This window comes from Lagopus leucura, unplaced genomic scaffold (genome assembly GCF_019238085.1).
Source record: "Lagopus leucura isolate 7727_CA_CO unplaced genomic scaffold, USGS_WTPT01 Super-Scaffold_100004, whole genome shotgun sequence".
Lineage (NCBI taxonomy): Eukaryota > Metazoa > Chordata > Aves > Galliformes > Phasianidae > Lagopus > Lagopus leucura.
This window is the reverse complement of record NW_024962264.1, coordinates 29,079,315-29,099,808: the sequence shown is the minus strand read 5'-3', so window position 1 is coordinate 29,099,808 and position 20,494 is coordinate 29,079,315. Positions and strand designations below refer to the sequence as shown.

The 20,494-nt window shown below is 44.9% G+C and overlaps 2 protein-coding genes across 2 annotated transcripts in view; one reads left to right on the top strand and one right to left on the bottom strand.

Moving 5' to 3' along the window:
* The window catches only part of TNKS (tankyrase), a 106,085-nt gene extending 91,587 nt beyond the window's left edge, over window positions 1–14,498 (top strand). The window contains exons 19-27 of the mRNA XM_042871383.1: window positions 871–1,108; window positions 1,765–1,847; window positions 4,201–4,321; window positions 4,947–5,044; window positions 6,325–6,399; window positions 7,085–7,190; window positions 8,044–8,230; window positions 8,951–9,107; window positions 9,981–14,498. Coding sequence (XP_042727317.1) covers window positions 871–1,108; window positions 1,765–1,847; window positions 4,201–4,321; window positions 4,947–5,044; window positions 6,325–6,399; window positions 7,085–7,190; window positions 8,044–8,230; window positions 8,951–9,107; window positions 9,981–10,067 — 1,152 coding nt within the window. The 3' untranslated portion in view covers window positions 10,068–14,498. The remainder of the gene's footprint in view (window positions 1–870; window positions 1,109–1,764; window positions 1,848–4,200; window positions 4,322–4,946; window positions 5,045–6,324; window positions 6,400–7,084; window positions 7,191–8,043; window positions 8,231–8,950; window positions 9,108–9,980) is intronic.
* Window positions 14,499–15,606: 1,108 nt separating this feature from the next.
* Window positions 15,607–19,858, bottom strand: DUSP4 (dual specificity phosphatase 4). The gene is made up of 4 exons (XM_042871471.1): window positions 19,449–19,858; window positions 16,957–17,093; window positions 16,629–16,848; window positions 15,607–16,323 (listed from the first exon to the last, which is right to left on the bottom strand). The coding sequence occupies exons 1-4, from the start codon at window positions 19,831–19,833 to the stop codon at window positions 15,938–15,940; spliced, it is 1,128 nt and encodes a 375-aa protein (XP_042727405.1). The 5' UTR covers window positions 19,834–19,858; the 3' UTR covers window positions 15,607–15,937.
* Between the last annotated feature and the right edge of the window lie 636 nt (window positions 19,859–20,494).

Below are 20,494 nucleotides of genomic sequence, written 5' to 3'. Positions count from 1 at the left end.
AGCTAATCTATCTGAAAATGCCCCCAGTGGTAGTCAGCCTGTGTGGGCTGTCAGTAATGATTTCACTGAACCTGGAAGAGAAATGAGATGAGCTTTTATTGGAAGGGAGTCACTTAGTAGTTGATTATGGTTGGTGCCTGCGTATTACCTCAGCTCTTTTTTGACGAGCTCCAAAACAACATCCTAGAATTTGTGAGTGACTGTCTAATCTATTTTGAAACTGGCACTGTACACTTTCTTGTTAGTAGTGATGGTGGCAGATGGTGAAGGAACCTAAGAAGGTTGTGTGAACATGCATGTGTCAGCTTAACCATTCTTGCTAAAATAGATAACTACACTCAAATTGGATGCCATATCCATTTCTGGTGCAAGAATCACAGAAGGACGTGTCAAGAGGAAATTCTTGAAGATGAGGGTTCTTTTTAATTTAGTCTATAAAGGCATTTTGCAGTCCAGTTGCTAGCTAAGTTCATAGTCTTCCTGAAGTTCTTGTTGGTTTTTTGTTTTAAATATTAAGAGATTATCGTGGCAAAGGGAAGGGTAGAGTTTTCCATTGAAACTTTGATCCAGTGCAAAATGCTTGACCAGAATTAACTGACACAAATTGAGATGGTGTTGTGTGGCCTAAGTTGCTGAGGATAATGTTTTTATGTTGCTGTACCTGCCTTAAACACCTGTGACGTCTCTGTGCAACGTATCGGAATGCTCTAGCAGCCATAAATCCCCACGTTAGAAAAACAGGAGATTTTCCTTTTAACTGGGAGAATAGAGTGGTTAATTAAAAAAAGGGTTCCAAGAAAAAACTCTTTACAGAGATCAGTGACTTGTGATACAACTGAGCCTCAAGTTGAATGTTTCTGTGTTTTTCAGGCTGATGATATCAGAGCTCTGCTGATAGATGCCATGCCTCCAGAAGCTTTACCTACATGCTTTAAGCCTCAAGCAACTGTTGTTAGTGCCTCCTTGATCTCGCCAGCATCTACGCCATCCTGCCTCTCTGCTGCCAGCAGTATAGACAACCTCACCGGGCCGCTGGCAGAACTAGCAGTTGGAGGGGCATCAAATACTGGTGATGGAGCAGCGGGAACTGAAAGGAAGGAGGGAGAAGGTGCATTTGCTGCTGGACAAGTTTGCATTGCTAGAAGTACAGTAGTTTAGATTCACAGCAGCTCTTGTTTTTATCTGAAAAGCATTTCTGACCAGGCAGAAATTACTGCACAGTTTGAACTGTTGTCCACATTGTGAAGTGTCTGATGTTTCTCTGTTCTGATGTGCTCTGCAGGAATGTTGTTGGCTGTTCACTTATCTTTGCTTTTCACAGTTAGTTCTGATTACAAAAGCATATCTGATTATGTGCCCAGATGTTTGTTGTTGATTTTATCCAGAAGATCCAATGAGAATTAATTTGACAATGTTATGATAGCGAAGACTTTTTAGATCTTTTGATTCTTATTTGGAATACATGCTGTATATCAGCATCTGGGTGATTACATACCAAAAATACACCCAGTCTTCATTTCCTTCCCCTTGCAATATGAGCCTCTGGCACAGACTGATTGTGCTTTTCATTATTTGATACTGAGGAGGGGAATAGTGATGATATTTGCACTGATGTTTCACACAGTGGAAGTGGATTGTTTTTTATAAGGCAAATTGGTTGTATGAAAAATAAGTGACTGGGATTTTAAGATAAGTGGTATTTGTTGGTTTATTTACTTATTTGAATTGAGTGTGTGAGATTAAATGATTTTTTTCTTATTACAGTTTCTGGTCTTGACATGAACATTACTCAGTTCCTGAAAAGCCTTGGTCTTGAGCACCTTCGGGACATCTTTGAGACAGAACAGGTAAGTGTCAAGTGTTTTTTGTGTTTTGAAGAGAGACTTCAATTCCCTGATTTTAAAAGAGAGCGAAAAGATGACTTCACATCTGCAGGAAAAAAAAAACAGATGCAGAATGCATTGGCAAATGCTTTTCAGTGAGGTAGAGACAAAAATATCTGCCTGTTTGATTTAATTATCAGTGGTTTTCACTTTCTTAAAAAATGGTGATTGCTAATTTGGTTTGTATTCTGAGAACTGCATATGAACTTTTAATTAACTTTTGAACATAAGGGGCAATTAGAAAATTTAGGTTGGAACATCCCCTTCACTTATCCTGTAGCAATCTTGATATTTGAAGAAACTTTTCACCATCTATACTGCTACATGTGACGCTTAAATTAGATGTAGGAATTCCTCCAGTTTGACCCCTAAACTGAACTAGAAATCTAGTTGAGTAGTGTGATCAGTCCAGAGAATGCAGAAGTGTGGTTTCCTAGTGGGTTAGAATTGTAGCATTAATTGAATTTGCAGAGCTAAAAAGCTTTAAATACAATTGAGAGATGGGGAAAGCTGCAAAGTTATCAACAGTTTGCAGTGTATGAAAAGAATACAACTCGTTACAATTCCAGAAGCTTACATTTCTGTAAGGTATTTATGGCCTATTTTTATGTACTGTTTTCTTAGATTTAACATTTTACGAGTTAAAAAAATTATTTGTGTGAATAAGGTGGACAGTGGTGAATGTAAAAAGTACAAGGAGGATGGATTTGATGGTGTTCTTTTCTCACATTTTTGCTGTTAATCTTTTGTGATGGATCAGGAAATAAATATTTTAAATGTGATTTGTTACTTACAGAAAAGCCTCCAAATTCTTCCACGAAACGTTACAGAGGTATCTCCCTCCCCAAAGTTGCCATGCTATATAATATTTTTTCCCTTCTTACACATAAGCATAGGCTCTAGTCTTTAACTTGGAACTGCTTCTAGTAAGAAGCAAACCGACCCCAAATGAGTTTGTATTCTACTCAGTTTTTATTCTTATTTTATTAGTTTTCCCACCTTCCACTCGCTGTGCTGCTTTTGTCTGGTTTTTGCTTTCTTAGCTTCTAACCTGTTTTTAAGATCTTTCCCTGCTAATAAGATTTAACAATTTAAATCAGATTCATCATTTCTGAAATCACTAAGCTGCTCTTGTAGGTTTGTCTAAAAATAAGCTCATCATCCCCCTACCTTCATGTTCATTTTTTTCTACTCAGCTCTAATCTCATAATGATATTGGGTCGGTGCTGGTGCTGTCTGTTATCTGTCTTTTCTCTGTTTTTTTTATCGTTTCTGTGCACATGATGAATGTCTTCAGTGGCTTTTCCACAGCAATCTCATTAGGGCTCAGTTGCACAGTTGTTCAAATTTTCTGTAATTCCTTGCTGGAATTGCTTTCTCTTGGATTTGTGGTACTCTGTAGTTGACAGTGCTGATATCTGCAAGTCCAGTTGTGCTAACGATCTACCTGGTTTTTAAGCAAGTTGTATGGGTTCCTATTATTTGCTATGCTTCCAATTCTGATTTAATGTAAAATTGGAAGTAGGCTTTATACAGTTACCTCCATTACATTAAATCTTTGTTTCACATAAACACCTTGGCACAGAATTGCCTTACAGCAATGAAAAATGTGTATTTCCTTTAGCACCTATATCCTTCTCTTTTTCAATCTCAAAAATAGTTTGACAGCTTGTTTTATTATTTGTCTGTTTCCACCAATAATCTCTTTGACCTTGATGTCTAAAATCATGTCAGGTGATTGTGGATGTATTTGTATATTACAATAACATAACTAGTTATGCCTGTCCTCACAATGCTAATTATTTCCCAAAATTGAGCGTGAAAAATAGTTGGGATAGTTGACTTAACCTAGCCAACTCGCTGGCTTCATCTCTGTGCAGGCACATGTGTGGGTATGCACACACCATAATATACCAGTGTGAAATACCTTTTTGGTTTTACGGTGAAAATTCTGAATTAACTAGAAGGTGAGACCTTGAATGCTTCAGAAATGTTCCATGCTTTGACTTGTCCCAACTTTTCCATGCATCCTCCTCCTACATAAGAAGAAATGGTTTTTACAGCCTCCTGGGAGAATGAGCTCTTGTCAATTGCTGTAAGAGAAGTTAAAGTTTTGTGCAGCTTGGGCTGTAGCAGCTGGACATGGTCCTGTTTGAGGGAGGGGTGTGCCAGAAGGTGGCAGCAGTTAAGGATATGGTAAAAATGTGTTCTTTCGGTTGTAGCACAAATACAATCCATTTTCTGAACTAATGTATATTTGGCTTTGGGAGTCAAGCCAGGTTTGGCTGGTGATTTTTGTGATTTTCCACCTTTCCAGATAACCCTAGATGTGTTGGCAGACATGGGACATGAGGAGCTTAAAGAAATAGGGATTAACGCCTATGGCCACCGACACAAATTGATAAAAGGTGTGGAGAGGCTTCTAGGAGGCCAGCAAGGTAAATACAATGTTTTTACTGGTTAGTCTGAGTAGCACAGAACAGGCTCCCAGAAGTCCCCTGCTGTAAATGTACATGTAAATGTACAATGTGTACATTGATACCAGGAATTGAAAGAGCATGGTTGTTTGGAAAACATGCTCACTGATTTGGGTTGAAACAGGGCTGAGTGGCTGCTCATCATTCCAGAGAATGGACAACCCTGAGGCAGCTGTGGAAGCTGTGCCCATTTGCAGGGGTTCTGTTTGACCAAGGAGGGGGAGCTTTTGGGTTGATTTGCCCTGCATATAGGCCAGCTGTATCCTAATGCATAGACTTGATGGAGCTCTTTGCTGCCCCATGCTACTTGAGTGCTTCTCTTAAAGCACAAATCACAAACTGTAGTGGTCACACCTGCATTTTCCTTCTCTCTCTGAAGACCCTGCTGCCAATGAAAGTACTTCATCTTTTGAAGGTTATTTAGGTGATTTATTAAGGTTATTTTTAGTCCTTGTGTTTATTTTGTGCTTCCTGCCTCCCGGGGTTGTATAAGCAGAAAAATTGCGATGTTTTGTAAGAATAAGTCTGGCTTTATTTTCCCCAATGATTTTTTTTTTTTAACTTCTCTAATTCCTTCCCTCTGTAGGTACCAATCCGTATTTAACTTTCCACTGCGTGAGTCAGGGCACTATTCTCCTTGACCTTGCACCTGATGATAAGGAGTATCAGTCCGTTGAAGAGGAGGTATTGCAGTTATCTTTTTTGGTGGTGGTGCATTTCCTTCGTCACCTAATCCTTAGAGCTGAATCTTGCAACATGCTGAAAGTGATGAAAGTGCTTTGGTGAACTGCACAGATCTGATGCGGAGTTTAGAGCTTTAGTTTGTTTCAGTTTATACTGATGGTGATTTCTTTTACTGTTTCCTGCCAGTTTTTTTCTTTAAATACGTGATTTTGTTTCTCATTTCCTGCTAACCTAATTTTGCCTTGCTGGCATTGTTCTGGATGTCTGTCTCAGAGCTAGGGCTTACATAGCTTATCAGAGAAAGGCACACCTGTGAAAAGCAAAGGCTGTGTGTGGAGACTGGGAGATTAAGGCCATGCAAGTCTGTAGGCATTCTTTTTGCTCAGGCCATTTCTGCTTGTGAACCAGCTTGTTTTCTCTTGTCTCAGTGGTTTAGTTAATCTGTAACCTAGATAAGCTGCTCTTGGATAAGCAGAGATGACTGTAATTTTTCCTCCCACACACAGGCTGTTTTATTTGAGTCAACTACAAGCAGTTACCATTTTGAAAGGAAAAGCTTAAGAGGAAAGACTTTCTTAAGAGTTATGTTTGAAGTAAACACTTCATTGTTCTTTCAGCTGCTTGTGTAATGATGTTACTTTGTAGCACAGGATTGCTGCCAGCACCCTGGAATATTTTTTTATCAGTAACTCTGCAAACTGGAGTTTGTGCGGATTTTTTGTATAACCATGTCTGACAGAAAGAGTCACTTGTTTACTAGAGTAAATTGGGATGAGTTGTTACTAAACGTTGGTGCTGTGGGTATAAATACCACTGGAAAAAAAAATGGTAAAATTGTTGAAATTCTGAGAACCTTCTAATGCCATGAGAAAACTTAGTGTTCATACCACTAAGAAATACAAGCTATAGTCATTAGAAATACATTTGTTATTACTTCAAAATGATCTTTTTGTTTGAGTTATTTTTTTCTAATCTGAAGTCTTCCAATAGTGTAATGTTGATAGCAAGTGCCAATCCTCTTCCCTATGTAGGTTTTTATTATCAGATTGAATAATTGCGACATTCAGTTTCTCAAACAGTACCATAAAGCTTGAATAGTGTGTTGGGTGCCTGAAGAAAAGTATATCTCTGTTTAAAATTGACTTTTTTGGCACCTTTTAGTTAATTTTCAACCCAGATTCTGTTGCTGTCTGTGACGTATTAAGACAGATACTGCATGATTACTTTTCCTTACTAACAAGTTCTATGTGCTGAACATTCTGTTGTGTTCATTAATGTAGATGCAAAGTACAATCCGGGAGCACAGAGATGGTGGAAATGCTGGTGGGATTTTCAACAGGTACAACGTCATCAGGGTAAGTTTCAAAGCCTTGTAGTTCTATGTAGCAAAATAAGTTGGTACTTAGGCAAGCACACAGAATTGATTTAACAGATCGACCTTTTAAGCTTAGAGCTCTTTGTTGGTATGATAACCAATTACAGAGTTAAAGCAAGCACCGAGTACTAAATTTATACTGACTATGTGCTTGGCATATGGAGTGAGGAAGAAGTATCCACTTGTGCTTTTAAAGAAGTCTAAAGAAGTCATGGAATGGTTTAAGTTGGGAGGGACTTCAATGGCCATCCACTTCCAATCCTCTGCCATGGGCAGGGTTGCCACCAACCAGATAGTGAACATTAAACCTAAGCCTTCAGAAAGCTAGGCCTGTTCAAGAGAGGCCAAAGGAGGGAGGGAATGAGTTTCAGACAGTCTGTAGTTCGTGATGGTATTACCTAGTCTGAGGGGAGAAGCCTGAAAGCTTGCCTTAAACCCGAGAACTTAAGCTGTAATTCACAATAAATGTGAACATCTTGAAGCGTATGTTCCTGACTTGGTTGTAAGGGCATGTTCAGAAGGGGCACGTTTTCTTTGGTTTGTGGGGTTTTTTTGTACCATTTGTGCATCTTGCTGTGCTTCTCTGTAGAATTTCTGCAAACTTTTTTGAAACCATATTTCACTTATTTGGAGTTGCATGCTTAATGCTTGTTGTTCCACTGCAGATTCAAAAGGTTGTGAATAAAAAGTTGCGGGAGAGATTCTGTCACAGGCAGAAGGAGGTCTCAGAAGAGAATCATAACCATCACAATGAGCGCATGTTGTTTCATGGTAATGAAGTGATAACTGTTTGTATGTACTGGTATTAAAAAAAAAAAGGAAACCAGAAGCACACAGGAACCCATAGACATTGTTAGTGTGGCTGTTTTTGCCATCCTGTACAATAGTTGTTTTTCTATGCTAAAAATGCATGGGTGTGGGGGTGGTGAAGGTATTCTATGCAATCTGTAACGCTCCACTAGGTACAAAATACATTTATAAAATGCTGTATCTCAGCCATTGCCATTAAAACTGATGGTAACTACTGGGGGGACTGTACACTGCTGTGAGAAATGCAAGTTATCTTCTGAAAAAGGGGAGCAGCACATACTAAAAAGCATTTTTCCCTGGCACTTCAGGTAACCATGAGGGAAAGGAATCAAAACTAACCATGAGCTTAGGCAGGATGTTCTCCAGAAGCATCCAGAAGTGCCTGCAAATGACAACTGCCTAGTGCAAATGACTCCTGCCATAGCACCTTCTATGATTCTGTGTAGGAAATTGGTTTAGGGTGTGATTGTCCTGATAAATATGCCCTTTATTAGAGAGTACTGACTGCTGAAGAAAGTGTGCACTGACAAGATAAATTGTGTTGAAATGTGAGGAGGGAGTGGGAAGGCCACTTAATGAGATCTGTAACTGAGTAAGATGTGACTCACACGTGGGATTTTGTTGGTATAGAATGATAAATCCCACACATCACTGCATCCTACTGGGTATCGCCCCCTTCCAGCTGACTGAGCACACTTTGTGGTATTTAATGATCTATCTGAGGCAGAAAAAGCTCCTCTTGACATAAAGCCCAGAATTACTACAGGTCTTAACAGCTGTGTGATAACACTTCTTTTTGTGTTTTTTTTTTCAGGGTCTCCTTTTATTAATGCTATCATTCACAAAGGATTTGATGAAAGGCACGCGTACATTGGAGGAATGTTTGGAGCTGGAATTTATTTTGCAGAGAACTCTTCAAAGAGCAACCAATATGTGTATGGGATAGGAGGAGGAACAGGCTGTCCCACACACAAAGACAGGTCCTGTTACATCTGCCACAGGTATGTCTCCAGCAGAGTTCCTTGTAGGTATAACTCCAGCTGTCCTCCAGGGTTTTTATGACCCTCGCACAGGATGAATTGTGGGGAAAGAATAGCCAGTTGAGTTCTGTCATGGTGGGGAAAATGCACTTTTTCCATTGGTTGGGGCTGAACAGAAGCAGACATAAATGTGAGTCCCACAGAAAGGTCAGAGTGGGTATAAATCAAAGTGAGTGGTGACTCAGGAATGAGACTTGAAATAGCAAGTTTGAAAATGAAGAGTCAGACAAAAAAAGCAATTAAACTGCAGGCAATCTTAGAACAAAACTGCACTGCTAAGTGGTGATCAGCAGTATGGTTTGGTCCTACAGATCAGACAATTTTGGAGGTAGTGAGCAGGACTTAATCACAGCTTTGTTTTGTACTGAAGTAGATCGGTGTGCTTTTCATGCTTTGACACTCACCCTGCTGGTTAGAACTAGAAGAGTTTCAGTTTTGTACAACAGCTTTATAGAAAATGAACTAGAGCAGGCCTCCATGCAACAGCTATACAAAGCATGTGTTTTCCCTTCTGAATGTCAAGAAAAGAAGGAATTTTTAGACACAGCTTTAGAACTGGTTTCTAAAACTGCTTCTCCAAAAACCTTTGAGAAATTAACTGTAGCAAATGGAAGTCTGAAATCATTCTGGAAGCTTACGTCTCTCAGAAATGTTAACACGGTGTTTCTCTTTTCGTTTTAGACAAATGCTTTTCTGCAGAGTGACCCTTGGAAAATCCTTTCTTCAGTTCAGTACCATGAAGATGGCACACGCCCCTCCAGGACACCATTCAGTTATTGGCAGGCCAAGTGTGAATGGACTTGCATACGCTGAATACGTTATCTATAGAGGAGAACAGGTAGGTGGCTAGTGACAACTAACAGAGCTTGGAGTTTCAGAAGGGATATAAATGATTTTCCACTCCAGGTGGGCTCTCTTGGATTTTTTTCACTTAATTGTAAAAATAAACAGTAAACTATATTGAGGCAGGAAGTGCTGCTCCTTTCCACTGAGCTGCTCTGATCCACATTGTGGAAAATGGCCTCATTCCTCCTCTGTGGCACTGAGCAGAGCCTATTAAGAGATGTAGTTTTTGTGAGCATGTACTGTTTCTCCCACTGCATTTAAGTGACATTACTGCAGTTACAAGAACATTTGCATTTCTGGGGTTTTATAGATAGTGAGTATTCTGAGCTTTTTACCTGTGGATTCCCAGCTGTGGCAATATCCCTGTCTCCCCTTATGGCAACAGAAATAGCACAGCAGTCTTCAGGAGCTGATTTTTATTCTGAGTAACTCAGCAGAGGCTCTTAGCCTAGAAGAATGTTTTTCTCATTGCCTTGGATGATTCAAAGATTATAAAATAAATTCAAGTTGGAAAAAACCTTGGGTAGTCATCTAAAGCAACCTCTTGTTCACCCTTTCTTGCACAGCAGATTGCTGAAGGCTTTGACCAGGTAGGACATGAAAGAGAATGATGCTTCAGAGTCTCTCTGAGTAGCTTGTTCCTCTGCTTAATTATCCTCAGAGCAGAAAATACGTGCTTTGTATCCTAAGGAACCTTCCCTGGATTTGTTAATTTCATTCAGCTGCCTGAAATCTGCATTTTCTTTTGCATTCTTTAACACAGAGCTGATTCTTGCATTGCCCTTCCTAATCATCATTTGAAATCCAAAACGCGAAGTTACTGAGTGTACCCTTCTGTAAAACAGTCTTTTTTCTTGACTTTTAGGCATATCCAGAATATCTTATTACATACCAGATTGTGAAACCAGAAGCTCCTTCACAGACAGGAACAGCAGCAGAGCAAAAGACCTAGTAGCTGCAGAACAGTGAAGAAGGATGCGACTTCAATCTTGGACTGGGTGGATACGTGTTCAGGATATCAGTATCATATAAAATTCTTAATCTGGAAATAAGCTGTATGTCTTTTATAAAGCATTGCTGTCTTGATGAATATAAGAGTAACTCTTGCATACTCAACTGCTATATTGTTCCTTTTGAGGAAGGTTTACAAGAGACTGCCTTTTAATAATGCATCTCAGGCTCTTAGTCTCTACCATTACCATGTGCAAGATAATGTTTTGATCTAGACTTTGAGAACATTGTGCAAACAGAAATCTTTATCAAGGCCATCTCACATGTTAAAATTTCAGACACTACTGTTCTACTTACTTTATTTGAAGATAAACTGCATTAAGTCCATAATTTTCCTTTCAGCATGCAGCATTCATTTTATGTTTTCAGAAAGTCTCAGTCAGCTATTTATTTTCCTTTTGTATTCTGGAGTTGAGCCAGAACCTACTTAAAGGTATTTTGCACAAAGTCAAGTTGACTAAAACCATTAACAATGCAATATCAAATTCATCTGAGAAGGGGCTAGGTCCAGTTCTTCAAGATAAGGGTTTTTTTGCACACCTCTGAGCAAATATACTGATATGTGAGTGTTACTTTAGAGAGGAAACAAATCACATTTTGGTTTGCTGAGTTGTCTGCATGAATTTTCTGGGGAAACTCGACAGAAGTGTCAAACCAACTCTTGTGCTTGAAAGGACTTGATACAGCAGGTCAATGTCCTCTGCTGATATCTCTAAAAGAACATTTTATAGGCTGCTATCAAGTGTGTGCAGTTTGTGAAACACTCTCCCCTTACAGTGGCATAGGGTTTTGTTGGGATATAGTTGACAAGTCAGAAGACCACACATGCAGGGATGTATCTGGGTCACATCCCTCTATATGAGGCACAGAAGATGGTTCTCAGACTGGTAAGGGAGAGTGTGTTACAGCAGTTTCGTGTTACATCTGTTTGACATTGTGGTTGTTGAACAGCTTAAGTGGTTTACAAAAATAATTTTTTAAAATACGTGTACTACATCTTTATTTGGAAAACTTTTTTAAAAAGATCAGTTGGGAAGTCAATTTGCTTGCAGGTATACCAGAGGACAGAGCTGGGATGTACTCACCCTAACCCCCTTCCGTGCAAGTTCCTGGGTTTATTTTGCTGGGCAGGAGAAAGTTATATTTCAGCGTTGCATAGCACAGCATCAGACAACTTGGAAGTCTCCCTCATGAACAATACAGATTTAACAAAAGTATAAATCAATTTCTTTTGGCTTTTTTTTTGAGTTGTTTTTACAACTTCAGAGAAGGTTGAAAGTCAAGCCGTTATTAGTAGTTTTGGTTTTGTTTTTAAACCATCAATATGAGATGTTTTCCAGCATCGAGCACATCATGGCTGAAGGTAAAATGTTCCCTTGAACAGGCTGTTCATTTCCTTATCGACCGGCACTGCTGAAAAGCTGATGATCCAGTTCATGCATTCCAGCTTCATCACTCTTTAAGTGAGGGAATGACAGAATACCATGCTTTCAGTTTGTAAAAACATATACTCCCTGCCAGTGGGGTTTGCTCGGGGTGTTTGGATAAAACAGAGTTTTCACTTTCAGCTTTAAGACACAGAATTTTCATTTTTAGCATTAAAACTTTAGTGTTGAAGCAAGTTATCCTCCTGGAGGAATTGCACCCACTGTAAAATCAGTCATCTGATGCATTCTGGCTGCCTGCACATCCACTCTGTAATATCTATAAAGAAAACCTTAGAAATAGCAATACTGCAGCAGATCTTGAGCTTTGGGTTTTATTTCTCTTGAGCTGGCACTGGATCTATGGTTTTCACTTCATTTTGTGACCTGATGAAGTAATCAGCTTCGCAGTCCAAGCCAGGCTCTGGCCTAGTTGTCCTTTTAATCAGACATCATTGACACAGTCGGATGGTTGTATTTTGGCTACTTGTTTAGTAGTGTTAGAATTGCAGAGATCACCACTAGGCTTTGAAGCTTTGTATTCATCATTTAAGTTTGGGGTTTGTTTTTAATTTAGTTAAGAATGGAGTAGGGGATGTGCCTATCTACACTAGGGTTTCAAGATAGCAATGAGGGTGAGTGTGGCTCGCCATCCCCATTAGACATAGTGATTAAAAAAATGAATTGTGCTTCGTAGATGAGCAAAATAGTTAATGTGTGTGTGGAAGTTGAAAGCTTTACATCTTTGAAAAACAAGAACAAACCTAAAAACAAAACCCCACCAGGCCCGCACCAGATTTTGTTCTTGCTTGTTGTTTCCTGTGTGCTAATTGAACAAAATCTGGGTTTCTTCAAGAGCTGTGAAGTTCTGGAGTACAAAAATACACTGTTCGGTATCTGGAAACTGCCCATGTTACGTATCTGATGTTCTGTGCAGAGTAAAAGGCGCTGTGTGAAGAAATGATTTTGCAGTGGATTTTGTCTCAACAGTCCCATGCCCATCCGTAGCCAGCACAGAGGGACATCACAGTCTGGTGGGCTGTGCAGACTAGCGTGTGCCTCTGCTGGACAAAGTTGTGTGTGCGTGTGTGTGTGTGTGTGTGTGTGTGTGTGTCTCTCGTGGCTCAGAACATGGTGAGGATCTTCCCATCAGTGTCTGTTACCCATGGAAAAGCTGGCGGTGGTTGAGCTGCTGCTGACACTGTTTGGTTTGCAGTAGGGTTGCTGCTGCTTTAGCTGAGGGAGTTGATGTAAGAGCTCCTAGTTCCAGAAATAGGATTTGGCAGGGTGCCTTGTCCTGAGCAGGGCTGTCCCCTGGTGATGGGATGCTTGTTTGCAGCACCACATCACCAACAGAGGCATGATAGAAGCGAGGATGCAGGAAGGTGCTGGGCTAAGCCAGGTTTGGGAGCCTGGCACCTCTCAGTGGCTCCAGGCAGAGCCATTCCCTGTGGGATTAATGTGGTGCCTTGCAGAGGGGATGGTGCTTGTCCTGAGCTGGTGCCTTTTACCCTTAGAGGAGTGCTTTGAAACAGCTGTGATAGGGCCTCAGTGAGCAGACAGAGCGGCGCTTCACCGAGTCTGAAGCAGGAGGTTCTGGCTCTCCAGGGCTGAGGTTGTATCCATGACACAGGGTGGCATTGCAGTCTGAACGCTGTCAGCAAAACTTGTCAGAATTAAAACCAGAGTACAGCATCTCAGTGTGGTACATCTTTCTTTCTCTTCCTTACTTCTCTCCACCAATCTTTGATCCCAGCTCCGTGAAAACTGCTGTAGACTGTTGTACTGGTTTGCTAGTTTTCCAGCCACTACTGATCTGTAGTCAAGGAATCAGGATCGTTTTTTCTAACCTGTTTTGAGTGTTTGCAAGTGATATGATCAAATCCCACCGTGTTGTGTAGCAGGAATTTCCTTACCTGCAAACTCTTCTACCAATTTTTTTTCCGAAGATGGGGAAAAAGAAATGGTTCCAAGCTCAAAGTAGGCAGATGAGTTTTGAATATTGGGATTGTTCTCAGAAGCAGAAAGTCAGGGAGCGTGTGAATTTATTCTTAAAGGAATTTCACCATTCCCATACTTCCTGACCCTAGAAAATCTAACTGATATCAAAAAGGATGTGTGCCTGGTGTGTGTTTCAGTCATTTCAAGCTAAGCTGACACACTTCTGGGTAGGACAGGGGGGAGTGCAGATTCAGTTTAGCCCTGGGTACCAACTGATGTGGGAATCTATGGACTGGAACCTGCTGGTGGTCAGAGGTGCTTTGGAAACAGGGGAGAGCTGCAACCTGTGGGGGTTGGGGCAGTGCTTGTGAGCACTGCTGAAGGAAAGTGAGTGAGTCAGCAGGGAGCAAGAGGAGCCCATGCACTGCGGTGAAATGAACGCATGCGCCCATCAGGCTGTATTAGCAGACTGGTTTTGATCTATCTAGTTCTGTCATACCGAGCCTATTGGTGGCAATTCTTAGTGTTGGTTCCATTGTGCTGATGACTAATGTAGTTTGATTAGAGTAACTGTATTACAAGGTAATTTTGGCACTGTTTCTTCTTAACATCTGTGGAACTTGCTTCAGCTTTGGAAATCGAAGTGGGGATTTCTGTGCCACAGTCCCGTGAGCTTGTGCACCTCCATTTCTGATCGCTTGCTCTGCCACCCCAAACAGCAATGTATCTGGGGTTGAGTTTTTAGACTTTTATATAACTTTGTCTTCACAGCTAGTCCTTTGTTCCTCTCTTGGTGGCTGACCACCTGGAGCTGGGATAGCATTTATTTATTTCTTCCTTTACCCTCTCTGTAAAAGAAGATGATGGGCAGGTTCTCAGCCTGTCTACATGGTGGACTTTAGGTAACGTTGTAACAACCAAGTTTGATCTATAAATGTGCTTGACTAAATGTCTGATCTGCAATACTTGTAATAGTTTAAAACTCAATAAATACATTTTTAACAGTTGCTCTGTAAAAGCTGAGTGTTTGCTCCACCTGTTGTTAGGAGGAAAGGCTGTGGATGCCCCATCCCTGGTGGTGCTCAAGATTAGGTTGGATGGGGCACTGGGCAGCCTGATGTGACAGGGGGACAACCAGCTCACAGGAGAGGGCTGAAATTAGGTGGGCTTTCAGTTTCCTTCCAACCCAAGCCATCCTGTGATTCTCTGAGCCCCCAGACAAACCTGATCTCAGCCACAGCTGTTGAAAAGTGTTTTATTATTATTTTCTCCAAACAATTTTTCTCCCTTGGGCAATAAATAAAAAGTTGATTTCTAAAAAAAAAAAAAATAATAATAATAAAAGGAACAAAACCATACATATGTACATCAGCCACACAGGCATTTTGTATTGGTGTGGGCTGGGAAGATGGAGAGTGGTAAAGCTACACAGAGATTGGGGATGAAGCATTTTCTGGGCTTGAGCCTAAGGCTGCAGTGCAGGTACCTGGGTGTGTGGGACCTTGCAGCCCAGTGCAGGTTGCTGAATGCTTGGCAGAGCTCAGGCTGTGGCAGATGCTGGTCCTGGAGTGCAGAAAGTGAGATGGAGGACACCTCTGCACCTCTTCTTCCCCCTCTGCTTCTCTCCACATCACAGTCCAGCCCTGTCCTACACTGCTTCTTTGGGAAGAGCAGCCATAGGATGGTAGGGAGGAAACAGGTCAAGAGTAATCAGCAGCCTCTATTGCTGTCCTTACCCCTTCTTTCTCTTCTTTAAACTACAGGTTTGACACAAGTTTTATGGGAACTGGGGAGACTTAAAGACACAGGTACATATACACACACACACACACAAGCGTCACTTAGGATTGCATCTCTCCATCCATGCTGCCTCCCAGCCAGAGGCTGCTGTCCCCCAGAAGCCAGCACAGCAGGTGACCTGAAGCTCCCTGCAATCACCCTGAGGCCCTATTGCAGCATTGCTGGTCACTGTGCCTGGCTCAGGTACGCAGCACATACCGCACTCACCAATGTCCCTCTGTGCAAAGGGGGGGGAAAGTGCTGTGCAACAGAAATAGCTTATGCTCCCTTTTCAACCCAAGTCAACACCCACATGAACTGGGAGCAGAAACAGGATGGAAAGGGAGGGGTTTTTTTTGTTGTTGTTTTTTTTTCTTCCTGAAAAACAAGGTAATAAAGTAGAGATGGGAAGAGATGCAGACCAGGCACTTCAGGAAACCCGGTACACTATTTTTTCCTCCCCCAAAACAGAGCCTGGACAACATCAAGGTTTGTGGTTTTCACAACATAAAAAGCAAAAAAAAAAAAGAGTACGAGATGAGGTAAGAAATTGCTCTATGAAAAAGACATTGAGTCCAGGGTCAATGGCAGTGTCCGGCACTATTGCTTAACATCCCGGGGCTCTGTGCCCCTCTGTGCTACCTGCCTGGCTGGCCTTAGCCCCAAGCTAACAGCTGGGTGACGTGGTAATGGGGCTGTGCAGGTATGGGAGGCTGCTGGGGGTGGCATGGACACCAACGGAGACGGGGAAGCTGAAGACAAACTGGGAGGTAGGGGTAGAAGTGGTCTTGCCCCGCTCCCGCAGTGTCCCTGAGGGGCTGGCAGCTTCCACTGCGCATGAGGTGGCCAAGACCTGCGATTCGAACTGCAGCAGCTGCCCCATGAAACTGAAGTTAGGAGAGATGATGCTCCGGCGCTGCTTGACAAACTCAAAGGCCTCTTCCAGCTTGACGCGCTTCTTCATCATCAGGTAGGCCAGGCAGATGGTAGCTGAGCGGGAGATGCCAGCCTGGCAGTGGACAAGGACTCGGCCACAGCACTCTTTCACCGAGTCTGGAGGGCAACAGAGAGCGACACGTGAGACCTGCACCCTTCCAACGAGGCCCAGCCCCTGGCCAACCCGCCACATGATGGCTGACATCACACCCACACTTGGAAGGGACCTCAGAGTCTGCCTGCGCCCAACCCCCTGCCATGGGCTGGTTGCCACCCACCACATCAGGCAGCCCAGGGCTCATCTGACCTGGCCTTGAGCACCTCCAGGGATGGAGCCTAAAGCTCCAGTCCTTGGGACCTACCTCGTGGCCTCCTCTGGCTGCATGCAAACCACAGCCTGGCTTCTCTAAATGGGCACTTACCGATGTACTCAATTGCCTCCATGAACCAGGAGCTTATGTCAGCTTTGTGGTTGTCTTCCACAGGGATGCACTTATACTGGTAGTGCCCCTCGAAGTGGTTGGGGCAGTCAGATGAGACGTTCAGCAGGGCTGTGATGCCCAGTGCATCCAGCATGTCCCGTCGTGCCGCATGGTAGGCGCTGCCAAGGTAGAGGAAGGGAAGGATTTCCACAGGGCCACCCTGTGATGGAGAAAAAACAGATTATGAGCACAGAACTGGATAACTTTACAGGCCCAAGGAAGACTTGAGGAGGGGCAGCAGGAAGGCCGTGTTGCAATGTGGACGTACCTGGTCATGAAGGGGGGTCCCACATGAACTGAAGCCCAAATCCAGGGACTCGGCGCTGCTGGGGGGCGAAACGCTGGTTGGGGTCTTGGTTTTAGCACAGAATTCAGGATACTCTGAGGCAAAACGCTCGTAACCTCCTGTAAAAAGCGAGGCCCAGAGGAGTGTTACAGCCATGCTCACAGTGCTGCAGGACAGCAGGAGTCAATGTATTCTGAGTGCCCTTGGCCACTAGATGATGCTACAGGGATGGAGAGCAGCCTGCTGCCCTGAGGAGAGCAACCAGGCTCCTGGCAGCAAGCAGGGAGCCCCTGGGCTGGGCCATTCCCATGGGCCTCAGCTCTCCAATGCTTCTAACTGCCCGAAGAAGCCTCTGCTCTAGGACACAGCCAGCCAAAACCTAAGGGTTGATGCCAAGGTTGTAGAGGAGAGAGGGTTTGTTGCCAGTGACCTGGAACTCCAATGCCCTCCTGCACCACATATTATTCAATTCTCTACTTTCTCAGATACAAAATGCAGAGAGGTTCCCTCAATCCCAGCGCCTACAGCCCAAAAGGCAGGAGGCCGTAGAAGTTAACCCACAGTAAAGCCAGTCTGTAGAGAGCTGTCCCTGCCTCCCAAGGACACAGGGTGGGCTGAACAGAGAGGTGAGTGCCTGTGGAAGAGCTGCTCGCTGCTTTGAGCAGCTGCCAAGGAGATATTGGAGGTGACCTTGTGCCTCCCCACGAGGAAGATCCAACAGAGCTGCCACCTGTTGACTTCCCAGGACAGCAGATAAACACCTCTGGGCAAATTTCCTGTCCTCACGCAAATCAAATCAACAAGGCTGAAATCCTTGTTGGCTGATGTAGAACCTTACAGCCAACAGAAGTCAGGGATTTCAATGCTGCCATGAATCTAGCCAGATGGAGCCCTGTCTCCCAGGAGAGCTGCTGAAGATTCATCCCAAGTGCAGGACTGCTGCTCACCAACCTGAACCTGGCAGAGCACACGCTGCAGGACACATTCCTTATACCAGCTGTAGCTCTAAGTTGACACAGAACAATGTTGGATGTTCCCAAGAGCAATGGAAATGACAACTCTGGCTCTCAAGTGGATGCAAGCTTATCCGACAAAGCACCTCAGGAGCCCCTCAGCAACGTCCTTTATGGTTTTCTTCCCTTCCACAGGGAAAGATTCCAGCCCCTTCTGCATGAAAATGTACACACCGGTAAATGTGCATCACTTCTCTCACATAAGAAGGTCAGTTTGCAGAGGCTGCATTTCCAGAACCTGAAAGCCCTTTGCAGTCCTGCAACCAGCCTACAGCAGCAGATTGGAAACTCTAGGATCCCCTCCAACCCAAGCTGTTCTATGATTCTATAAGATGGAAAAGCTGCCCAGGGTCGTGTAGAAAAATGAGCTTCCTCCTGGGAAAAGCAAAGGGACCCTTCCAACAGGGAAGATTTCTCTTCAGTGCTCCTCATCAGACTGAAGGGCCGTTTAGCAAAGTGCTACCCAATAAATTTGCCTTTGGACACATGCAGTGCCAGATTTGTGCAACTCTTAGAAAACTGGAGCAAGCAGGATCTTTTTAGCATTTCTGTGGTAAGCAAGCAGGAGGCTTCTAGGGTTAGGCTGAGACTCTAAGGGCCCATACCTCAAAATAACTGAGATCTCACTCTTAGAAATAAGGAATTACTAACCCCAAACAACCCTGCTTGAGAACCACAGGGGCATCATAGAACCACAGAATAGCTTAGGTTGCAAGGGACCTCAGAGCCCATCCAGTTCTAACACCCTGCCATGGGCTGGTTGCCACTCTCTGGGTCAGGCTGCCCAGGACCCTCCCAAGCGCTTTCAGCTCCCAGCAAAGCGATAACTCATGGCTGAACACCCAAAGCAGGTTCTCAGTGAGCCCTCACTGTGCTCCTGCTCCATCCATCAAAACCTCCTAATGGTTTGCTGCTCTGCGCACATGCGTTCTCACCGCTGCTGTGAGTAAACCATGACACAGACTCACTCTTAGGGAGTCAGAATCAAACCACTGAGCACCCTTTCTTCTACAGAGCCTCACAAGGATCCTCCAGCCCAGCAGCCCTGGTTGCTCACAGCTTCCCATGCAAAGAGCACGGAAGAATAGAATCATTAAGGTTAGAAAGATATCTAAGATCGTCCAGTCCAACCCCCAGCCCATTCCCACCATGCTCATGGACCGCGTTCCTCAGTACCACATCTCCGCGTTTCTTGAACACCTCCAGGGACGGTGACCGCACCACCTCCCTGGGCAGCCAGTGCCAATGCGTCACCACTCCTCGGAAGAAGGAATTTCTCCTAACACCCACCCTGACCCTCAGCACCGACTCTCGCCGCAGAAGCACCGGGCCTCCCGAGGCCTTCCCCACGGCGAGGGGACGCGGCAAAGCGTCCGTTTGGTCCCGGGGACAGAGCCGCACGAGGTGGGGGCGGCTTCCCCCTCCGCGCCGATCCCCTCGTTCGCTCCCCTCCCCGTTTACCTGCCAGCAGCCGGATGTCGGCGCGCGCCATGTCGCGCCGGAGCGCGCGCAGCACGAGGGCCACGGTGCTGTCGTCCCGCAGGGCCTCCGCGCGTGGGCTGCGCTCGTCGTACAGCACCACGGCGGTGTAGAGCCCGGCGCGCAGCCGAGCCCGCACCTCGCCCTCGGCCGGCAGGATCTGCTCCAGGCTGACCGCCCCCTTGGCCCGCCGCCTCACGATGGTGTTGCAGCGCACGTTGAGAGCCCCGCGGATGTGGCCGGCGCTGTGCGCCAGGAAGGGTCGGCAGTCCAGCAGCAGGCAGCGTCCGCCGCTCGCCTCCTCCCGTCCTACTAGACGCCGCAGCGCGCTGCCCTCCATCTCCCGCAGCCCCTCCGGGGCCACCATGACGGGGCCGCCTTTCCCCGCTCCGCGCTCCGGCCGCCGCTCGCAGCTCCGCGCCGCCCAACCTTTACTACCCCGCCGCGCCGCCCCGCCCCTCCGGCTCGCGCCGCGGGTATGAATGGAGGGAAGGCGGCGCGCGGGTGCGGCCGACGTCACCGCCTCCATTCACAAAAAAAGGGCTCGCCGCCGGCCCGCCATCTTCGCTGCGTTTTTTGTGAATGGGGAAAGGCGGTGGGAGGGCGGGCGTTGCGGGGAGCCGCGCTGGGAGCGGGAGGCGGGCCCGGTTTGCAAGGGGGTCACCCCATGGGTCCCCCCACCTCGATGGGTCACTCTCACGTGGCGCGCGCACACACACGCACCAACCAGCCTCCTCAGGGCACGCGCTCACGCTCGTGCGCCTTCTCCCTTTGTCCGTTGGCGCGTGTTGCTCTCAGGCACGATTCCCGCTGAAGGCTCCTCCTGAGCACACCGCTGCCGCCAGCGTGCTTCCCTCCACCCCCTTCAGAAAGTGCCGGTGAAAGAGCAGTCGTCCAGGAAAAGCAGCTGTGAGGACTCTCAGGTTCCATTTCCCTTATGGGGGAGCCCTACTGTAGGGAAAAAGAAGCAGATTTCCAGCGCTGAGGTGACCCTAAGGGGATCTCCCAAGCACCGCGCAGCCATTTTG

Coding starts and splice junctions, on each gene's coding strand:
- DUSP4 (XM_042871471.1), bottom strand. CDS start 19,833: ATGGTGGCCCCGGAGGGGCTGCGGGAGATGGAGGGCAGCGCGCTGCGG. Junction 17,094..19,448: donor CGACATCCGGCTGCTGGCAG/GTAAACGGGGAG, acceptor CGCTTTTTACAG/GAGGTTACGAGCGTTTTGCC. Junction 16,324..16,628: donor GGAGGCAATTGAGTACATCG/GTAAGTGCCCAT, acceptor GTTGCCCTCCAG/ACTCGGTGAAAGAGTGCTGT.